Source organism: Acomys russatus, chromosome 1 (genome assembly GCF_903995435.1).
Source record: "Acomys russatus chromosome 1, mAcoRus1.1, whole genome shotgun sequence".
NCBI classification, from domain to species: Eukaryota; Metazoa; Chordata; class Mammalia; order Rodentia; family Muridae; genus Acomys; species Acomys russatus.
This window is the reverse complement of record NC_067137.1, coordinates 81,101,671-81,124,526: the sequence shown is the minus strand read 5'-3', so window position 1 is coordinate 81,124,526 and position 22,856 is coordinate 81,101,671. Positions and strand designations below refer to the sequence as shown.

The 22,856-nt window shown below is 44.6% G+C and overlaps 1 protein-coding gene across 1 annotated transcript; it reads right to left on the bottom strand.

The window, feature by feature from the left end:
- Positions 1-12: 12 nt before the first annotated feature.
- Positions 13-11,873, bottom strand: Tomm20l (translocase of outer mitochondrial membrane 20 like). Its single transcript, XM_051146345.1, has 5 exons — positions 11,488-11,873; positions 11,342-11,385; positions 4,333-4,414; positions 1,274-1,416; positions 13-33 (listed from the first exon to the last, which is right to left on the bottom strand). Exons 1-5 carry the CDS (start codon positions 11,621-11,623, stop codon positions 13-15), a joined length of 426 nt encoding a protein of 141 aa, XP_051002302.1. The 5' UTR covers positions 11,624-11,873.
- Between the last annotated feature and the right edge of the window lie 10,983 nt (positions 11,874-22,856).

The window sequence follows — 22,856 nt, the reverse complement described above, 5'->3', positions numbered from 1 at the left end:
GCAGGAGGTGTGCTACACCATCGTCATGACTACCTGACGAATGGAGACCACCGGAGAAAAATCACTGCTCACCAGAAGGAATCAACAGAGAAGGCCTTACTGTGCAGTAAAAATGGTAAGATGCAACATTGCCAAGGCCTTAAGAGTCAGCTGCCTGGTCATCTTGATTACAAAAATAAACCACTGTTCCATTCTTTGTGACTGTTAATTTTAAAAAGCAAAATATATGTCCAATCATGTATGAGATAGAAAAAAATTTATTACTAAAAGTAAAATAAATGAAAATATCACTGAGCAGTTGTTTTTACTGTACAGACACAGTATTCTGACTGGGTTGTGGATGCGCTGAGATGTTTTCAGTCAGGGTCATTCTTCAAGCACTTCTGTTCATGCATGTCTGCCTCAAGTTGCTGGTAAACACACAAAACAGTTACTTGCCGATCATTTCAAGGCATGAGTACTTCTTCCTGACTTGTATTGTCAGGAAGACACTGCACATCCTTATCCTAGCTGCATTTATAAGTCTTTAGAGAACATCCCTTCTGAGGCTAGCTTGGACATGTTTATGACTGCTGTGCTCTAGAAGAGTCATGCAGTTTGCTTAAGAGTCCAGGTTAGTGAGGGCTCAGCAGCTGACAGCCTGAGCTCCATCTATAGCAGCCACACGGTGCAAGGAGAGAACTGACTTACCCCAGACACACACAGAAACACATTCATGCACGTGCACTCACACACTCATACATGCACACATGCACACACACGATTTGAGTGTAAACAATAGCATCAGCTAATGTGAGCAGTTGAATAAAGTGAACCAAAGTTAAGTTTGTATCTTATGGCTAATACATTCTGAAACATTCAAATATTTGCAGGAAATTCTAGCTGATAGGTATAACTACTTTGGGTTTTTGTTTTGTTTTGTTTTTAACCAAACTGGTAAAAGAAAGGACTTGTAAATGGGCTTTATTTATCACAGTACAAAGCACTGGTATGTTTAAACTAACAAAGCTATTTCTGTGTTTTATTGCATTGGTGAGAAGTAGAGCTCTGCTTTAAAACTGAAATGTTAAAACACATACAATAACAAAGCACACAATTCGCCTCAGCAGAACACAGCAAATAAGCTGGTCTTAACTTAATGAAGAGTAGACCCAGAAATAAATACTCCTTGAGAACCTCGGAGGTCCACATCCTTAGTCACGGCTTCTCTGTACTCAAGTCCCCCCTGGCTATTTACTGTTTGTTTCACAAGGACAATTAAAGACATGCTCACCTGGCAAATAAGGGGAATTTTGTACAATAGCATCTGAAATACCTCAGGAGGGAGTGTTTGTTTGAAAAACGCCAGAAGCTCCTTCGGTTCCCCACAAACTAAAAGGGCGTTGGTGAGATGTTCAACCCCCATTCCGTGTTCCCCTGAAATAGATTGGTACATTTAAGCCAAAAAAAAAAAGTTACTGTTTTTAGTAATTATGGGGAGTAATTTAGTAATGATGTGTATGTGCACCTGAGTGCAATGCCTGTAGAGGCCGGAAAAGGAAGTTTGATTCCATGGGACTTGAGTTTTGTTTGTTTTGAGGTAGGGTCTCTGTCTAGTCCTGGCTCGGTATGGAGACCAGGCTTAGCTTCAAACTCACAAGAGAGCCTCCCGCTTCTGCCTCCTGAATGTTGAGAATAAAGTTACATGCCACCACCGCCACCTTCTGGAACCAGAGTTACAGATGGTTGTGAGCTACCTGATGTGGATGCTGGAAAATAGAAATGCACCCTCCTACAGGCTAACTAGTGCTCGGTAACAGAAGACTAGTAGGCATTCAACCATCTCTACACCTTAAGAAAAAATTAAAATACTTTTTAAAAATGTATACATTTAGCTGGCTGGGTGTTCTGTCACATGCCTGTAATCTCAGCACTCAGGAGGCAAAGGCAGGCTGATCTCTGTGAGTTTGGGCTAGCCTGGTACAAAGTGAGTCCAGGATAGCCAAGGCTCCACAGAGAAACCCTGTCTCGACAAACAACAAAATACAGATTACCAAGAAAGCAACAAACGTTTAAAGTTAAATGCATATTGCCCAGTGGGGTGGTGGTGCATGCCTGTAATGTCAGTACTTGGGAGGCGGAGGCAGGCCGATCTCTGTAAGTTCAAGGACAGCCAAAGCTACACAGAAAAACCCTGTCTGGAAAAACCAAGACTGAAAAATAAGCCCTGTCTCCAAAAACAGGGTTAAGTGCATACCAACTATTTAGGCATCCCATGGGCTGTCAAGAATGCAAGCATGAAGTAAAGTCCTGGGCTTCGTGTGAAGCTGTAGCATGTATGATTTTACGAGAGAAATGATGTGAGTTTGCTCACGTTTTACACTTGCATTGGAAATCTGTACCGGATGCATGGAGGGTGGTGATGCAAGTTTTAAAAAATCTTGTGGTTTTTATTAACTTAGGTAGACTATCCATGTTCAGTAAAATATGAGATGAAATGTCTGGTGTGGGGTTTTCTGACACATACTCAGTGGTTAGGAGCACTGGCTGCTCTTCCAGAGGACCAGGGTTCAATTCCCAGCACCCACATGGCAGCTCACACCCATCTGTAGTTTTCAGTTCCAACTGAAATCCTCACATAGATCACACATACAGGCAAACCACTGATGCGTATAAAATAATAAATAAATAAATAAATCTTTTTTTAAATTTTCCAAGTAGAAAATGGGCATGGTGAGGCTAGAGAAGTGGCTCAGTGGTTTAAGAGCGCTTACTGCGCTTCCAGAGGATCTGGGTTCAATTCCCAGCACCCACATAGTAGCTCATAATCCTATAGACCTCCAGTTCCAGGAGAGCTGATGCCATCTTCTGGCCTCTGAGGCCAAATATTGAAACAGGTAAGTAAATTAAAAAGAAAAACACAAGTGCTGTGATATGCAGGAGCTTACAAAACTTGGAGGAAATACTTTTCTCTGGCACCGCTTAGCACCAGAACCAGACACCATTGCTACAGATCACATTTGTGCAGTGAGGGTCTTACCTATTATCAGTTTAACAGTGTTGTAAGGTGGTTCTAGAACTAAGGGAAAGTTAAGACATAATTGTGGTCATAAAGTAAAGGCCCCTCTTGGCCGCATACTAAATTAAACAGTATAATGGCCATTTTTAATGATTTTTGTCTTTGAAAGTATTTAGAATATTCAAGTCAGAAAACAATTGGTTTGGTGGTGTGTTTTGAGAGAGGTTCTCTATGGAGGCCTGACTATGCTGCAGGTCACGCATGGACCAGGCTGGTCTTGAACTCAGAACCACCTGCTTCTGCCTCCCAAATGCTGGGTTTAAAAGCATATGCTACCATATCTGGCAGGAAAATATAATGTGTTTTAGATAATATTTTGGAGATACTCTGTAACCTAGACTAGCCTCAAATTCACAGGGATCTCACCTTAGCCTCTTGAATTTTGAGATTACAAGTATGTTCTATCACACCAGGTTAAACGTTTTGATTCTTTTTTTTTTTTTTTTTTTTTTTCAGGGAGGAAGGTTTGAGACAGGGTTTCTTTTGTAGTCCTGGCTATCCTAGACTTGCTTTGTATACTAGGCTGACCTCGGACTCACAGAAATTCACCTTTCTCTGCCTCCCGAGTGTTGGGATTAAAGGTGAGCACCACCATGCCTGACTTAAAGTTTTGATTCTTAATATTTGCTAATTTAGAAATTTCATTTACTGGCTTTTTTGTTTGTTTTTGTCTTTTGAGACAGGGTCTCTCTGTGTAGCCTTGACTGTCCTGGACTGGCTTTGTAGACCAGGCTAGCCTCGAACTCAGTGATCTGCCTGCCTCTGCCTCCCAAGTGCTGGGATTAAAGGCATGTGCCACCACCGCCCAGTGTTTACTAGGATCTTTAAGTTAAACGTTTTGATATTTGTCTTTGTTTCTCTATTTCTCTACTTCCAAAATTGAACATAGCAATGCTAACTAACATGGGGGGTGGGAATAGGAGCACCAAGTCAATCAGTGTTTGTTTGTTTTCTGTTTTTCAAGACAAGGTTTCTCTAACACAGAGCTCTGGCTGTCCTGGACTCTCTTTGTAGACCAGGCTGGCCTCAAACTCACAGAGATCCACCTGCCTCTGCCTCCTGAATGCTGGGATTAAAGGCGTATGCCACCTCACCTAGCCTATGTTTCCTTTTTGTTTTCCCTTATTATATAATAGTCCAGGATAGCCTCAAACTCAGTCCTCCTGCTTCTGCCTCCCAAGTTTGGGTTTATAAGTATATCCCACTATGCCTGGCTAACCAAATAGTTTTTAAAGAAAAATGGTTAAAAACTTAAAACAATGTTTTAGTCTTACCTCTAGCTAAACAAAGTTTTCCCATCTGCACCTCTTGCAAAAAAAATTCATGTAGTTTTTCCTTCTTTGCTGGATCCCATAACTAGAGGATTTATAAAAATATGTAACAATGAGTAATGAATATAAGGTATATACTTACTGTCATAATTAAAGTACCTCTTAACAAATTCATATATATATTTAATAAGAAGTACCTCTTAGTCCAGTTCAGGCTGGTGGCACATATCTGTATTCTCAGCACTTGGGAGGCAAAGGCAGGTGGACTGAGTGTCTGTTGAGAACATTCCAGACCAGCCAAGACTACAAAATAAAGCCCTATCTCAATGATAAACAGCATAAAAGATACCTTAAATCTGATCTCTGGACCCCATGGATGACCAATGTTTTTCTAATCAATGTCTACAATGCAGTTACATTTTCAGGTAACTAGAAAAAAAGACATGGCATCAGTTAGGAGATGCTGTTTATTTTAATAGCCCCACCTTTACTAGCAGAGCTTGGTGTTGCTCTCCTCTTTCCTGGGGGGCTCATGGCCACCAGCCTACCAAGGCAGGGGAGCAGGGACCATTTCAAGAACTAGGTCAGCTTTAATGGGGGGAGAACAAAGGCTATATACCCCTTGAGGAGTGGGTGGGGAACTTCCAGGTTAGGCATTCATAATTGGAACCGGGCAGTTTAAGGATGCTTGTTTTGTATTTGGCAGCACGCTCCTATCATGTGAACGGGAACATAGTACCTTATTATCCTATAGGGCAGGGAGGGGAGAGCTAGCAGGGAGCCGTGTCAAGGGCCATATATCAAATGTGGTTGGGGGCATCTATGTCTAAAGACTCTCCAGATGGAGTCAGGCAGAGAGCCAGGGGCCCTGCTGGGGAGAGGGAGTCCTGCACCTAACACCGAGCTCAGAATGGCTATCCGGACAGGGAGGACTGCAACCTCAAACAGCAGGGTCCTTCCAGCAGCTTGGTATTGGTACAGTGGCAGTAGCTTGTCAGAAAGGTCAGGTGGCAGGCTGTGCCTGCTAATTTAGCAGCAGTGATTTTCTGGCCTTTGGGGTCATTTTGTCATTTGCCTGTAATTCCTAGTCAAGAAGCTAACATAAGACTTCTATACTCACACTCTCAAAAGAGAAGGGCAAAGTACATGGGTGGGGTGAGGTGGCATGGCGCGGAGTGGCAGTTGGTGACTTGTTAGAACACTGGTTTGCTGCAACCTGCATTAGGAAGGCAGCCAAGGCCACAGATGATGTCATCAAGGATACTCTGCCTAGGACTGGTCTTTGGGCAAGCTTGAAAAGGGGCCACCTGTGGTCAGTTAAAATGGGGACAATTAGTGATGACAGACTTTACTGGGTGCATGTTTAGTGAGCACTAGCAAGGGCAGAGGTCTAGAGCCCAGCCCTACCCAGAGTCTAGAAGAGGCGTGGCAGCAGGTCCTGCACCAAGTCTAATGTCCTTGGGGCTCAAGGTAAGAAGCATTACTTTTGGGTGGAGAAAAGAGCACCTGAGATACAAGGAAGATTAATACAAAGTTGCAGGAAACCTATCAGCTCACCTTTAGATTTATACTAGAATGAATACAAGCAAAATAACAGTCACTGAAGGCCAGCTATGCAATAGAGCCTTTGTATATATTATTTGTCTCACTTAGGAAGATAGGCAGTTATACAGAAGGTGGTGTGCCAAGATGAGATTGTCCTTTTTAAAAATTTATTTATTCGTTTTCCATCTCTATCCCAGCCCCCTTGCTCCTCTCTCCTCCCTTTCCTATCATCTATTGCCTGCCCCACCCTTTTCCTCAAAAAAAGAAAATGCCCCCCACCCCCCAACCAACCTGCCCCGGCACATCAAGTAGAGGTTGGCCTTTAATTTTTGAGATAGAAAGTTACTATGAGGAAATCCAAAGTCAGTATGGAAGAAATGGGAAACAGAATGGGGTCAGAAAAATAAGAATTTAATATTGACTGCAGAAGATGAGGGTGTGGTTTACACAAAGTCAATTAGGTCATAGCAGAGAGGCCTGTAACACCAAAAAACAGCATCAGGAAATGGAAGAAGCCATGACAGGCAGATAGTAAATTTGTGTGTGAATACACAGGCTGAAATGCCAACAAGAGCAGATGGGTAAATACTGGCAGGTGGTTGAAATGCAGGATGTTGAGTCTAAGATCCCTGTGGGAGAGGAACACACTCTTCCAAGGAGAAAAGGTTTGAGTCTAGAACCTAAGGGCATCAAATGATCTACCGGGGGGTGCAGGTTCCACTCAGGCCTACAAAATAAATGTGGGATCAGGGCTCAGAAGTGAGCATTTCCAGCAAGCTCTTAGGAGCTCCTTGGGTGCACCACAGTCTTAGACTCACTATTGCAGTTAGGATTCCCTTGGCTATGTCTGACTTCATGAACCATCTAGATGGTTTTTATTTAGTTGGTTAATGTTTGTTCTGCATGTTTTCTTTGTGTTTATGCATGTGAGTACAAGTGTGCAGTGTGCACATGCAAGTAGAAGCCAGAGGACAACCTTGGGTGTCATTCCTTAGGGGGCTGTCCACCTTGTTTGTTTTAATGATTTCTATTTTATGTACATTGGTGTTTTGCTTGCATGTGCGTCTGTGTGAGGGTGTCGGTCCCTTGGAACTGGAATCACAGTTGTGAGCTGCCGTGTGGGTGCTGGGAATTGAGCCCAGGTTTTCTGGAAAAGCAGCCAATGATCTTAGCCACTGAGCCATCCCTCCAGCCTCCACTTTGCTTTTGGAGACAGGAATCCACCTGTCTCTACCTCCCCAAGCCCTGGGATTTAAGGCACACACCACTGCAACCAGTTCTGGTTCACACTTGCTCAGTGAGCACTGTATATATGAGCTATCTCCCAGCCCTGTTAAGGCAGAGTTTTGCTATGCAACCCAGGCTGGCCTTGAACTCACAATCCTCTTGCTTAAGATTCCTAAATGCACTGGGATTAGAGGTGCTACCACACATGGCTTTGTCTTCTGTCTGCACTATCTCCTTTCTTGGGGCCCTAGGTAAATCTAATGAGGTAGGCCTGAGGAGCATAAGTGGGAAAGCAAGGTCCTAGTGTGAGGAGAGAGGGAACCGCCAGCCAAGATGGGAAGAGAGAATATTTGTTTTGGCTTATTCATCTACAAAATGAAAATGTTATTTGAAGAATTACTTGAAAAAGACTGGACCTATGGCTCATTTATTAAGATCACCTGCTGCTTTTTCAGATTGGAGTTCAGATCCCAGCACCCACACCGGGATCACAATGGCCTGTAACTCCAGCTCCAGGGGATCTGACACCCTCTTCTGGCCTCAGGATCACGGGCACTCACATGGCATATATTCATTCATACAATACATACATACATACATACATACATACATGCATACATACACACATACATACATCATAAAAATAAATCTTTTGGCTGGGCGGTTTTAGCACACACCTTTAGTTCCAGCACTTGGGAGGCAGAGGCAGGTGGATCTCTGTGTCTCCAGGTCAACCTGGTCTATAACGTGAACTCCGGGATAGCCAGGGGATACACAGGCAAACCCTGTCTCAAAAAATAAAAACAATGTTGTGTGAAATAACATCTGAAAAGCCCTGCGTATGTCATTTGGGTTTTCATTATGTCTAGTCCAGACTTTTCTTTCTTTAACCTCCACCTACATATCGTGTCTTCCACATTGACACCCCAATTATCTTCTTTTAAAGATTAATAAAAGTGGGCTGGGCGTGGTGGCACACCCCTGTAATCTCAGCACTTGGGAGGCAGAGGCCGGTGGATCTGTGTGAATTTGAGGCCAGCCTGATCTACAAAGCAAGTCCAGGATACCCAAAACTACAAAAGAAACCCTGTCTTGAAAAACCACATACAAAAATACATAAATAAATAAGAATAAATAAAAGCTGGACAGTGGTGGCACATGCCTTTAATCCCAGTACTCAGGAGGCAGAGGCAGATGGATTTCTGTAAGTTCAAGGCCAGCCTGGTCTACAGAGTGAGTTCCAGAACAGCCAGGGCTAAAACAGAGAAACCATGTCTTGAAAAAACAATAAATAGATAGATAGATGGATCTATTCTCTGAATTAAGTTACCACAACAATTGTGGTGATATCTATGGAAGGTGACACCAGGCCAACACTCAGCTATCTCCCTTAGGACAACATGCCTTGGACACTGCAATCTCACATGTGTGACTGTACATAGGCATTTCCCTGTACTTGCCACAAGGTTCAGCATTTCTTTTATGGACAGATACAATGTCCCAGACACTATTCTAGATACAGTCAATGGAGAGCAAAAGACAGCAAGGTTATGAGGAGCCTGGTGTAATAAATAGGAAACATTAGTTAAATAGTCACACACACACACACACAAATGTGCAAGAGCAACAATCTTGCATGCACAGGAGGACAGGAGCTGTACAGGGAAGACATCTGCACACACATCTTGCTCCTTGAACACTCCCTGCCTGTTTCCTTAACTATGTCAAGAATCTTTTTTACTTTTTTATTTTTTCCCCTTGCCTCAATCCTCTAACCAGTCAGCACGAACTACCCATTTTGTTTATTGGTTTGTTTACTTATTTGTTTGGTTTTTCAATGCAGGATTTCTCTGTGTATCCTTGGCTGTCTTGGAGCTAGCTCTGTAGACCAGGCTGGCCTCGAACAGAGATGCACCTGCCTCTGCCTCCCAAGTGCTGGGATTAAAGGTGTGCCCCACCACTGCTCAGCGAGACTGTGATTTTTATTGTTGCTCACCTATTTTGCTGCAATACCTTATTCTCTTTTCTAATCCTTCTAGCACACCCATGGTTACAGGATTTGTTTCTTTTAGGGAGGTTGGGAGGGTCTGAGACAGGGTTTCTCTGTGTAGCCTTGGCTGCCCTGGACTCACTTTGTAGAATAGGCTGGCCTCGAACTCACAGTGATCCACCTGCCTCTGCCTCCCAAGTGCTGGAATTAAACACATGTGACACCATGCTCGGCTTCCCTTTTCTGCTTTAAAAAAAAAAAAAAAATGTTCCTGCTCAGAAATCCTCAGTGATTTCCCACTAAGCCTAGACCCCTTAACCTGGCTTTCAGACCAAGCCTTCTCTGATTCTTCACATCAATTCCTTTGGCAAACTGACTTATTGGTCAGGCCTGGCATCCCTGTCATGTGCAGCACCTCCAGTCCTAAAGGCTTCCCTGATACTGTGCCCCAAATCCAACCTCACCCCTGGCTCAAATCAATGACAGCCGCCGGAACATGATATAGAAAACTGCATTTTCCAAAAACCATCCCAGCAACATCCCCTGTGTAACCATGTGTTTGAAGAACCTGTCTCTCTACCCTGAGCTGGAGTCTGTTTCCTCTCTGCTGTGGGAAGAGCCACTCCCTGGCTGGTCCTCCGGTCTTTGCATGCACTCCCACACACTGTTGTTGTCTCCCTGTATTCCGTGCATATACAGTATCCCCACCTGCCTGTGTACCCCTGGGAACCCAAACCAGCATGTGGCGAGGAACCACAAACTGTGCAACAAGATCACATCCAACTAAGAGAACACCCAGAGCCAACTAGCAAACATGAGGGAATGTGTTTTTAAGCTAACTGACTCAACAGATCACCCAGGAGCCTCGCCTCACTGAAGCCGGATGGAGCAAAACTGTTCGCCACCCACATCTGCTCCGAATGCAACTCAGAAGCCAAGTGTTACTTTAAAGACACTAAGCTTAGCCAAACAATGGTTAAGCAAACAATAAACTGAATAGCTGCTGTCCTCAGTCACACTGAAAAGGGGTTGTTGCTCTTCCGGTTCTACTCTCCTGCCATTGTTGATATCTGCTAGGCCTGCCTTAGTGCCTCACATATAAAGGACCTCAAATAGCCACAGGCTGATCACCTGCACCTGGACCCTACACTTTTGACCTTATGTGAGTTAATAGTGAAAGCTGGGCCAATAACCAAGATGACCGAATTCTCTTTAAAAATAACTAATAAGGGTGTGGCTGGAGAGATGGCTCAGTGGTTCAGAGCATTGGCTGCTCTTCCAGAGGACCAAGGTTCAAATCCTGGTATCTACATAACTGTTCACAACCTTCTTAACTCCAGTTCTAGCCGTAGGGGATCAGGTGCCCTCTTCTGACTGCCACAGGCACCAAGTATGCACCAGGCATGCACATAGTGTGTACACATACACGGCAGGAAAAACATCCATACACATTAAAATAAAAGACAATTTTAAAAATGACTAATCTGGGCCATATAATGGCTCAGGAGAAGCACTTTCTACCAAACCTGACCGCCTGAGTTAGATACCTGTGGCCCAGTGGTAGAAGCGAATGGACATTGTCTTTTGACCTTTGCATGTGAACCATGCATCTAAAATAAAATAAAGTCTTGACCAATGTTGGCTGCCCTGGGGACCCAGGTATCCTGTGGGGATCTATGGCAATGTCCAAGTTTCTCTTCTTTCAAGTAAAAAAAAAAAGTGCCTTACTACAAAATTACTTTACAGATGCCTTTCTCTTTTTGCTAGTGTTTCATTTGACCCAGGCTAATCTTGAACTCCTTCCTGTCTCAGCCACCCAAGTGCTGGTCCTACACACGTGTGTAGCAAGCCCTGATCATATTTAAAACAAAACCCAAAAACAAACCAACAAACAAAAAACTAACCCACTTATTTTTATGTTTGAATATTTTGCCAGCATGTATGTCTGTCACCCTGTGCATGCCTAGTGCCTCCTGGAGGACAAAAGGTGACAGATTCCCTGGGATTTCAGTTATAGGTGATTGTGACCTACCATGTGGACGCTGGGAATCAAACCTGGGTCTGAAAGAGCAACCAATCCTCTTAACCGCTAAACTATTCCTGCAGCCCTCATCCTGTATCCTTATCAGACCCCCCCCCTTTCCTCTTTGTAATACAAAGTTAAAACTTTGCAAAGCAGATGTGCAGCACTGGCAGGCCTCTTCCCCTTGGGCTTCTAGAAGGCTCCTAGGCGGGTCTGTTGCACTTTACCTCTCTGGCTGGTGCCTGGGTCTTGGGCTGTCCAGCTCTTCTCTCTGCAAACACAGGCATGAGCGGGCTGAGGGTGCTGCGGAAGCTGGTCTGGGAACCCGCCCAGGCTTAGCCTCCCTCCTTCCCTCTCGCTGCCTGGCACTCACGGTCCCTCAGGCAGCGCCTGAAAGCAGGGTCTCTGCGCCGCCTCCGGTCCTGGTATACACAGTAGCCGAGCAGGGCGACGGCGCCACCCGCTGCCAGAGCCGCCAGGAGGCCGACACCTAGGCTGACGCTGGGCATCTGGCTGCCCAGCAAGCGTTGGGCGCGGGCCAGCCACGTGTGAGCAAATCCGGAGTCCCGAACCTAGGACCACAGGACTCGAATGTTGAGTACCTTCTCCAGATAAGACCCTTTCCCGCGACCAGGGCAACTGGCCTCCTCGGGTCGCCTGGGTTTCTCTAGAGCTTCAGTTGGCCCCAAGTCAACTCAGCCTGCCCAGGTTATCTCTGCCTACCCCTGGTCACTGCGAGCCAGCCAACTTTCCTGGGTCCTGGGTCCTGGGTCCTGGGTCCTGGGTCCTGGGTGCACTCGCAATCCAAGTTCCCCACCCACCATTACTCAGCAGAAGGAAAGGATTCTTAAGTAGTCTAGGAGAAAACAAGCAAACAAAATAGCTATTTTGGCGGTGCTTTTCTGTTTGATGTTTGCTTTATTCAGCAAACACAACAAAAACAGATTTTGTCCCAAAGACCATAACCCAGATAAAGACATTTAAAAAACTAAATTTTGTTGAGTTTCGTTTTGTTTTTCAGAGACAGGGCTTCTCTTTAGCCCTGGACGTCCTGGAACTTTCTCTATAAACTAGGGCTAGTCCAGCCTCTGCCTCCTAAATGCTGGGATTAAAGGCATTTGCCACAACACCCCACTTAAATTTGATTTTTCTTTTTATTTTATATGAATGCATGTTTTGCCTATATTTATGTACGTGTGCCACATGCCTGCCCTGCAGAGGTCAGAAGAAGGTGTCTGATCTGGAGTTAGTTACCATGTGAGCTACCATGTGGGTGCTGGGAAACCCTGGTCCTCTGCAAAAGCTACAAGTGCTCCAAACCACTGAGACATCTCCTGTTTGAATTTTTCTTTCCTTTTTTTGTTTTTGTTTTTCAAGACAGGATTTCTCTTGTAGGCCTGGCTGTCTTGGGCTCACCTTGGAGACCAGGCTGGTCTTGAACTCATAGCGATCCGTCTGCCTCTGCCTCCCAAGTGCTGGGATTAAAGGCGTGCGCCACGATGCCCCGGCCTGTTTTAATTTTTCAAGTGTCCATGTGGCCTAAAACTCTCTATCCTCCTGCCTCTGGTTACAGAGTACTTAAATAATTTTTGTTTTAGGTTATTCCACTGTTATGTACTACCTCGCTACATTCCTCAGGAAGGAGTCCCAGGACTGACCAAAGTTCGGATACCACCAAAATCCAATTTGTTGAACCAATGAGTTTTAATGGAGTTACTTATAGGAATACAGATGAGGAGTTCTTTGGGGGTTTGTTTGTTTGTTTTTTGAGACAGGGTTTCTCTGTGTAGCCTTGGCTGTCCTGGGCTCACCACCTCCCAGCTAGATGAGGGGTTCTTAAAGGAACAGAAATGACTCAAAGGCAGTTGCATCACCTAGGCCCACCTCAGCCTGGGGGATGGCTCAGAAAAGCTGAGAACTTGGCGCAGGCAGCTCAGCAGCTGGGAGTGTTCTTTCCAGGTGACTCAGTTGGTCTGAACTTCTTTCAGGCAGCTGGTCTGGTCTCAGGGTCTTATTTGCAGTTCAGCTTCTGCCTGAGGGGGATGCAGTAGGAGGTTCTTTTAAAACTCAGTTATGTGTGGCGCACGCCTTTAATCCCAGCACTCAGGAGGCAGAGGCAGGCGGATTACTGTGAGTTCAAGGCCAGCCTAGTCTACAAAGCGAGCCCAAGATATCCAAGGCTACACAGAGAGACCCTGTCTCGAAACAACAACAACAACACGCCCCCAAAAAGCCAAAAACCAAAAACCAAACCAAACCAAAACAAAAAACTCAGTAATGTTGGGGCACGCCTGTAATCCAAGCACTTGGGGAAAGCAGAGGCAGGTGGATCTCTGTGAGCTCAAGACCAGCCTGGTCTACAAAGTGAGTCCAGGACAGCCAAGGCTACAGAGAAACTCTGTCTCAAAAAGCAAACAAAACAAAACAAAACAAAACACCAAAAATCTGTTATGTTATACAAACATGTTTTTGTTATAATCCAGGTGTGGGATATGAGGTATTTGTATTAAGGCTGACTTCTACCACCACACCCTGCCTACAGTATACTGTGGGCCTTCACTTCCACTGATCTCTAGGGTGAGTGTAAGAGAGTGGGGTGGGGCCAGAGACGCGTTCACATGGAAGTGAACAGTGACATAAAAGTAGTGACAACTACCCCAGAAGTGAGAAATAAACAGCATCATCTAAATTGAAATTACCAGAGACCATGAAGAAAACGGCCAGAAAGACTCAGGCAAGTCTCTGGTAAGAACGGGTATTTTGGGGCCTGGAGAGATGGCTCTGTGGTTAAGAGCACTGACTGCTCTTCCAGAGGACCTGGGTTCAATTCCCAGCACCCACATGGCAGCTCACAACTGTCTGTAACTCCAAGATCTGACACACTCACACTGACTTACATGCAGGCAAAACACCAATGCACGTAACATAAAAATAAATAAAAATTTAAAAAACCAAACAAACAGGTATTTCATCTCAGGTTACCGGTGACAATAACCCCTTATAAAGCTGTGGTCATTGTGAAACTGAGATTGTGTTTATGGTAGTTCCCAAAGCGTAGTTCTACAAGGAACAGTAGCTGTCACTTTTAAACAGCTCTAGGAAAATGACTGATAAACAATACACTGCACCGGGTGTGGTGGTGCACGCCTTTAATCCCAGCACGTGGGAGGCAGAGGCAGGTGGATCCCTGTGAGTTCGAGGCCAGTCTGGTCTACAAAGTGAGTCCAGGACAGTCAAGGCTACACAGAGAAACCCTGTCTCAAGAAACAAAAAACAAAAACAAAACAAAACAACAAAAAACCCCAATACACTGCATATATTTAAAGTACACGACTAGTAGGCTGTGGCATTATACAACCTGAAATGACCGTTAAAGCCAGGACAGTTATTATTATAAAAGCCACGTGCAGTGTGCCACCTCCTCAGTCCGGGCGCTGGGAATCTGTGTCTTCCTTCAGTTCAGTGGTTCTCAGCCTGTGGGTAGCATTGGAAAATACAAATATTTACATTATGATCCATAATAGCAAAATTACAGCTATGAAGTAGCAATGAAATAATTTCATGGTTGGGGGTCACCACAGCATGACAAGTATCAGGGCTGCAGCATCAGGAAGGTTGATGACCTCTGCATTAGCTCTTGAGTGATCTAACTAGAACTTTATCAATGTCACGTACTTTCTCAAGGATCTGGTGGCACTTTTTAATTCTTTGTGAATTTCATTTCCCGTTTGTTTTCCTGTCCCTCCATATCTGCCCTCTGCCCTCGCAACCTCCCAAAATGAAAACAAAATATAAAAATTTTTAAAAAATGATAAAAATTAAAAGAAATCTCACCATGGAGGCTGCAGTGTGTCACAGTGTGCCTGCCCCACCGCGTACCCTTTTGTCCACACATCTTTACTTGCAAATGTTCATTGCAATGATGCATTGGTCTAGTTTGAGGTCTCTGGCTTCTGCTACACCATCTACCGGATCCTCACCTCCTGGATATCCTGTTGTTGCTCTGGGTCATGGAGATGCTGCAGCTTTGGATTTGCAGGACACACCCCTTCAGGAGCTCCAGCAGTTCATAGGCGGGGCAGACGTTGGGATGGGCCAACTCCGAACCCTGGATGCACGCCTGGGCGGCAGCTGAGTTAGTCAGCCTGCCAGTTCTCCCGTACCCAGGGCAGGGAGCAAGGGAGGATGGACCCAGCTCTGCACAGCCCTGAGACATCAACACGGCCCAGGCCAGTGAAGTCTGCACAGTCTTTGGTGGTTAACATGGACCACAGATAGCAACTCAGGACCATGCTCCTACCAGATGCTGCAGGGCCATAGAGCCATGGACCCAGACATGACCCTCAGCAGCAGCATGGGCCAGGACCTCTCCGTGGCATCGGGTGACACTGCAGGCTACTTACCATCAGGCTGTTTGTCGCTATCTTCGTACCTCCAGCTGCACCTCACTTCATAGCGCGCACACTCTTGTGGTTCGTTCTCTCCCACGTCTCTACTACTTCCTTGCTCATCTTAGTGGTGCCTGGGCCCTCTGGGTGTCTTCCATCCTTTTCACGCAGCAGGCAGCGGCGTCTGCGTGTGCTCCCGGCCCAGGCAAAAGTCCCCAATGTATTACTGAAGTCTAGTATTGTCACATTCCCCCCATTCTGTTAAACCATAACTCTGCAATAGTAGTATGTGACATACAAAAGCACTCTATTGGTATGTTGGATGAGGCGCTGCCAGGGGAAACAAAAAGTACTGACTTCTGCAACTAAGGTCCTTTTATTACTACAGTCGGCTGTGGACATCAGCAGTTTGTATGTCTTTTATACGAAAACTTCAGTAAGATTAACTATAACCCAAGGCCAGGCGATGATGGCGCACGCCTTTAATCTCAGTGACCAGGAAGCAGAGGGAGGTGGGTCTCTGAGTTCAGGACAGCTTGGTCTACAAAGCGAGTTCCAGGACAGCCAGGGCTACACAGAGAAACCCTGTCTCAAAAAAAAAAAAAAAAAAAAAAAAAAAAAAAAAAAAGGAAAAAAGAAACAATTAGCTATAATCCTACTGAATGACAAATACCTGAGGTAGTGGCCACTGATAAGCTACAATGTTCATTACTGGCTGTACCTTGTCCATGTCCCTTCTGACAGTTAGGTTAAGAACTGCTGCAGAAGAAATGCCTAACAGTGGAGGATTTTGACAAAAGTGCATGTGCATGTTAAATATCAGCAAGATTATTGGCAAAATGCCCTCCACAGACACCCTTCTACATTTATGCTCCCATCGTCACTGAAGAGATTTAAAAAAAAAAATGTCACTGAGATTTCTGCATACCCTTTGACCTATTAATTCCAGTTTCAAGAATGTATGCTAACAGACTTTATGCAATTGGTGGCTAAGACAGGTAAACGTTGGAAGTAAGGCACCTAAAAATATATTAAGCAATGTGCAGCACCATGGGGTAAGAAGTAGCCACGTAATGTGGGGTAATTGCCTACTACCACAGAACGGTGTTCACAGGAGACAGTGGACTGAGAACAGCCTGCTTCCGGACCAGTGACAGAGGCTGAAGTGGCGTGTCCAGCAAGGTGGCACTGTCTGCACTGCTGGGTCCCTTCTGGTGGCTGCTGGCTCCTGAGCACCTTGAAAGTTCTATGGACACCAACCTAACTGGCTGGGCATTGCTCTAAGCTTGGGCACTGCTGTCTCCGTCTTACCGTGGTCCTATTCCATCAAACAACACAGTTATGTTTTACAGTACAATGGAAGACGGAACTGTATGGTACAGTGGGCTGGAATCAACTTTGGGACCAATAATGCAGTGTGCTTTGTATAATGACCACAGCGGTTCCTCCGAGTTCCCCGACTGTCAAACTGGCAATGTGGAAGTTACATGAATATGTATCAAGTCAGACAGCACTTCTGGGATTTTCATTATATGGAAGAAATAAAGTTAAAAACCAATATAAAAAAAATAATTTTTATTGATGTTTAAAACAATTTCTTTACATTTGCTTATTTGTGTGTAGGCGTGCATGCACATGCAGGAGTCAAGGTCAGAGATGCTGGTTCTCTTGTTCACCATGTGAATTTCAGGGATAAAAGTCAAGTTGTCAGGCTTGCTGGCAAGCTCTTTTACCTGTGGTATGCCCAGACTGCAAGACCACTCAGGAGCCATTTCTGATTCAAGTGCATGAGGGTCTTTTATTCAAGCCAGGGCAGGGACTCCCTCCGCTCCCTGACACAGTGGATTGGGAGTGAGAGAACCAATCTTAGACAAAGTGTGGTTTTTTTAAAAATAGGTTTTAGACCAAGAAATGGGTTTTACAACATATGATTGGAATGCATTTGAACAGACAGACATGTCTGTCCCTCATTGTCCTTTTTTTTTTGTAACATGCCAGATCATTTGCAGTCAGTTTGACCAGCAGAGAGTATATTTGGACTCTGGATACTTTCCCAGAGTGAGCTAATTACCTGTTGCTAGAGGAATTATCTAAGGAATGCAAGGCTGGGGTACAACAGTTTTCTGTATGACCCAGTTTATAAAAAGGTTATTTCTTAAAAGGAAATGTATCAGTGTTAGTACATATTTAATTATAGTTTACAGAATTTCCTTTAAGTCACTAGTAATCTGTATTGACTGTAAATGACATAAATAATACAAATAGGTCTTTTTACTTAATGGAGTCGCTTTTTCAAAATGAAGTTAGTCAGGTTCCAATCCTGTTGAGCCACTGGACCTATTGATGTCCTCCAGAGGTCAGTGCGCTTTTAATAAACTCTGGTTTATTATTATTATTATTATTATTATTATTATTATTATTATTATTATTTATTATTATTATTATTATTATTATTGGACCTTATTGATGTCCCTCAGAGGTCAGTGCGCTTTTAATAAACTCTGTTTTATTATTATTATTATTATTATTATTATTATTATTATTATTATTATTATTATTATTGGACCTTATTGATGTCCCTCAGAGGTTAGTGCGCTTTTAATAAACTCTGGTTTATTATTATTGTTATTACTACTATTATTTCTATAACTATTACCTAGTAAAAGGCATGAGAACAAATCCATAGGGGCTGAAGACAGGATGGTTGCTGGGGTTGTTGGCCAACAGCCTTGGATCAAGTTCAGTGAGAGTCCAGGTAGATCTCAAAGGAATAAAGCAGACAGAGCAGCGCACAGGACGATCTCTGGCCTCTGTTCACATATCCGTATGTGCACGCATACCTCTGTATACATACGCATTCACTACACATATATACAAAAGAAGACAAAGCCAAAGACTGCAAAACAACGAAGCCAACTACTACTTAATGACAGCACAGGCACTACTCCCTGCTTTTCCAGTGTTCTGATACTTAGAGGGTGCTGGCCTACCAAACTGTCTTTGCTAACAAGCCATAGAGCCTGGCTAGTGGCGCAGCACAGTCAGTTTGAGACTAGCCGAAGTTCTAAAGGACAGGCAGTTCAATGGTTAGGGTCATACCTAGTGAACATCTTATGTGATACCCAGGTGACAGAAGGCACATATAAACAACAGCTGAGCCAGTGGAGTGGTGGGGGGCGTTGAGAGATGGAGAGGAGTGGATGAGGAAGGGGAATGGAGTGTGCACATACACGAACGCATGCTTTAAGCCAGCTTCTATAAGACTTGCTTTATGGAAAACACCTTAATCCACAAATAGATAAATTGTTAATGAGGAAGGCCCAGCCATGTGGAAGGATTCCACTTGGTCAGTGTCCTGAGTACTAGAATTACAGGCTTATACCAACACATGTGGCTTCAGTGCCACCTGTTACCACCTCATGGGAGAATTGATTTCAGCATCAATTTTGGTTGTGGCCATTCACAGTATAGCAACAATGAAGGATAAATGAGAACAGCATCAGCATTCAGCTTATCAAATTTTACTTTCACATTGCTTTAGTCCTGTGTGTGTGCATGAGTGTGCATGTGTGCGTGTGCGCATGTGTGTGTACTTGAGCATGCACGCATATGTGGGCTGAGGGGCAGGGAAATACCCTGAACCTGCTTCTTTATGCTTTTCTTTTTGCTTCAGAGAAAACCACTACCCTGAAATTGTCATTTTTTTCCTAAGTATATGTAATTTTTTTGAGATGAGTTTCAGATAGATCAGGCTGTGTATGGATGGCAGGCTTGTACCACTCTTTATGATTATATCCACAAAAATCAATGTATTTTGAGTGTCCAAATTTTACAAAAACTATGCATTTTAGACAGTTTGACAACACTTGCTCTTCGCACTCACTTGCTTGTGAAGTTTAACCCACATTGTTATTAGGCTCCTTTACTTATTTTTAACTGTTCTGTAGTATTGGCTCATTTATCTATTCACTTACTAATGGGCATTTGAGAGGTTCTTTTAGGGATGAGAATGTGGCTTAGTGGCAGAGAGTATGGCCAGCATGCACAAGGCCCTTCGGCCCAATCCCTAGCAAAGGAAAAAGAATTGTATTTAACTTTACATACCAATCATAGTCCCCTCCCTCCTCTCCTTTGGGTCCCACCCTCCCTCCTCCTCTAGCTTCCAGAAAAGGGGAGCACCTCCACCTACCCATCCCAGCAGTCAAGTTGTATCAGAACTGAGCACATCCTCTACCACTGTAGCCTGGCAAGGGAGTGCCACCATGCAAGAAAGTCCTTGTTAGACACAGACCCTGCTCCCCTTACTAGGGGACCCACATGCAGACCAAGCTGCCTATCAGGGACAAGAGTTTGTAAACAGCCTGTGAATCTCCTTGAACACAAAGCAAGTGTAGGGCAGCCAAGGCTACACAGGGAAACCCTGTCTCAAAAAACCAACCAACCAATGAACCAACAAACAAAAAGCATAGCAAACCATTACTATTAAAATAGCAAAACCAGCCAGGTGTGGTGACACACACCTTTAAGCACAGCACTCAGGAGGAAGAGGCAGATCTCTCTCTGAGTTCCAGGCCAGCCAGGGTTACACAGAGAAACCCTTTCTCAAAAAACCAAAGAGGGTGGCAATGGCAAAAACAGCACTACAATTACTATCCCAATTTAACAGTGTGGCGCCCACGCCACCGCGGTACCGAGTCGAGGGTGAGGGACTGCGGATTTATCTCATGCACGCGTGCGCGCGCACACACACACACACACACAAAATAACACAGAGGGTCTTTCGTGCTGAGAGCAGCAGCAGCTGCAGTAGCAGCCGCAGTAGCAGCCGCAGTAGCAGCCGCGGCAGCAGCCGCGGCAGTGGTTTATTATTCTCGTTCCCTCAGAGTTCCAAAGAGCCTTCTTATAGGCAGCAAAACAGGAATCCTCCTCCCAGGTGAAATCCCTCAAGAGGTGATTGCACACAGGAGGAAGAGTCTCAAGGAGGGGAGGGGCGCGTTCTCAGAGCAGTAAACATGACTAGCTAACCAAGATAAACACAGACATGGAAGCTGCTAGAAACAGGACATGAAACAGCAAGACAGGCAGGCAGCCCAGTAGGGCCTGATTCCTACAAACAGTAACAAAAAAAAAAAAAACCCAAAATACCCCACAGTCTTGGAAATGCAAGAATGTCAGATTACCTGAGAGTCTTACTTGTAGCTATCTACCCCAGAACCAGGAAATGCATTCACACAAAAGAAGTGCACAGGATGACAGGTATGTCATTCACTTACAAAGACTTGTCTCTGAGAAGTGCATGTTTTACTGCGGAATAGCTTTGGCAAGGGATGAAGAGCGACACCTCTGGAAGGTAGGTAACAGGATGGTGACAGGGTACCCCACCACATGTCTCACAACATAAGGACTCCATCAGAGACAGCGCCTATCGTGGGAACAGTGCTGCTTCTAAAGTCAAGTGTGGCTTGCTGTACTGAGTCTTCCGTGGAAACCAAGAGAAATGTCAGCAATGTATTCTTGTCCACAAGAGACCATAACAAGGTCTCCTGGAGGACAGTAACACAGAGAAGAACAAAATGGTTTTCAGGTAAAATACAGGGCACCTCATTAACTCCGTTTGCAATAAGTAGCATGGTTTTTGGCACAGGATGTATTTACATCAGGAAATTATTTGTCTGAAATTCAAATTTAAGAGTATCTCAGCCAGGCAGTGGGCAGTGGTGGCGCACACCTTTAATCCCAGCACTTGGGAGGCAGAGGCAGGAGGATTGCTTTGAGTTCGAGGCCAGCCTGGTCTACAAAGTGAGTCCAGGACAGAGAAACCCTGTCTCAGGAAAAAAAAAAAAAAAGAGTATCTCCTATTTTTATGTTTACTCTAGTGACTTAAAAATTAATTACATTTATTCATTCATTTACTGTTTATGGAGGTCAAAATCAGAGAGTGTCTTCTCTCTTTCCACCATGTGGCATTGAACTCAGGTCATCAGGCTTGGTGGCAAGCAGCTTCACCCACTGAGCCAGGGAGGCAGCCTCTCTCTGGCAACGCTTAGCAGACAGGACTCTGAACTCAGATTAACTGGTGGGTGTAGTTTAAGAAGCAAGCCAATTAATCATACACATGCTCATTTATTACACACATAAAGTTCCTGAAGCTTCACAACAGAGCTTTTCAGGTGAATTTTGCATGATACAGAGTATAAAATGAACACAGCTTCATAATTACGTTAATTACAAATATCAAAATTATAAATATTCTTCTTAATTCTGTTTTAAAAGATGCGTAATGGGTCTCTACGGATAACAAGTATCTTGTGCTTCTCAACATGGAAAATATTAGGATTCAAGAAAAAAAAAAAAACAAAACAAAACAGCCGAAGGACCAAGTGTAGGGTGCACACCTGGAGTCCCCAATCTCAGAGGTGGGTTATTTTGAATTCTAGGCCAGTCTGGAACTACACATGAGACCCAGTCTCAGGAGGCGCTAAATCCCACAACAAACTGTGCTGGGCAAAGCACTGAGCACGCATTTGCTGGACACGTCTTCTGAGTGCAAACCCTATCCCCTGCTGTGCCACCCTCTGCTAAGTGCTGTTAGGTGCTATCTTCCTGTCATGAGTAAAACTGTGTTATGCAGCTGCATGAAAATGATGAGGGAAGGAAGGATAAAAAGGGAGAGTAAGAAAGGTTTAACTGGTCATTCGGTCATTATGTGAGTCTACTTTAATTCATACCATAGAGTTGATATTTCAGCATTATCATGTTATAGGAAGAGCCCAAAGATCCTAAATGTCTGGTTTTCTATACAAAGATATATATTTAAAGCAGCTGAATAATTTTTTTTTCTTTGATTTAAGTTAACTAGTAACTTTGACTACGCTGGGTTAGAGGCTGGGCTAGAACTGTGAGGTACACTTACAACCAAGGAACACCGCAGCTGTCCAGAAGAGAACAAGGCATGCGCACAAGGCAGGCTGTGAGGTCAAACAGAAGAGACCGGGAAGCTACCCGAAGTGAAAGAGGGTGATGTTCTGTGGGCTCAAAAGTCAGCCAAAGCTTCCTTGGCCCAGTGGTTCCGTCAGCTCTGAGCACTCAGGGATGACAGTGGAGAGGGAGCAAAGGGCAAGCAGCACAGGGGGAGCTGCAGGGCAGGAGCAGTGCTGAAGGCCTGACCGGATGCTGTCTCAGGCTGGTCCTATCTTGACAAGGTTCTCCTAATGCCTCCTCCCTCACCTGCTTAGAACACTGTATTATCTACACCGCTTCCCGCCTCCCCGCCCCCCCCAGCTTATTCCTCTTCCTTGCTGGGACCCATTTTAGCTGGCATTTTCTCTTCAAAGCCTTCCCAGACTATTCCAGT

What these genes read in the sequence shown, in the direction of transcription:
- Tomm20l (XM_051146345.1), bottom strand. Translation starts at nt 11,623, where the DNA reads ATGCCCAGCGTCAGCCTAGGTGTCGGCCTCCTGGCGGCTCTGGCAGCG. An exon ending in CAGGCGCTGCCTGAGGGACC is followed by an intron (nt 11,386 to 11,487) that starts GTGAGTGCCAGG and finishes CTGTGTTTGCAG; the next exon opens with AGAGAAGAGCTGGACAGCCC. An exon ending in CCCAGGCACCAGCCAGAGAG is followed by an intron (nt 4,415 to 11,341) that starts GTAAAGTGCAAC and finishes TAAATCCTCTAG; the next exon opens with TTATGGGATCCAGCAAAGAA.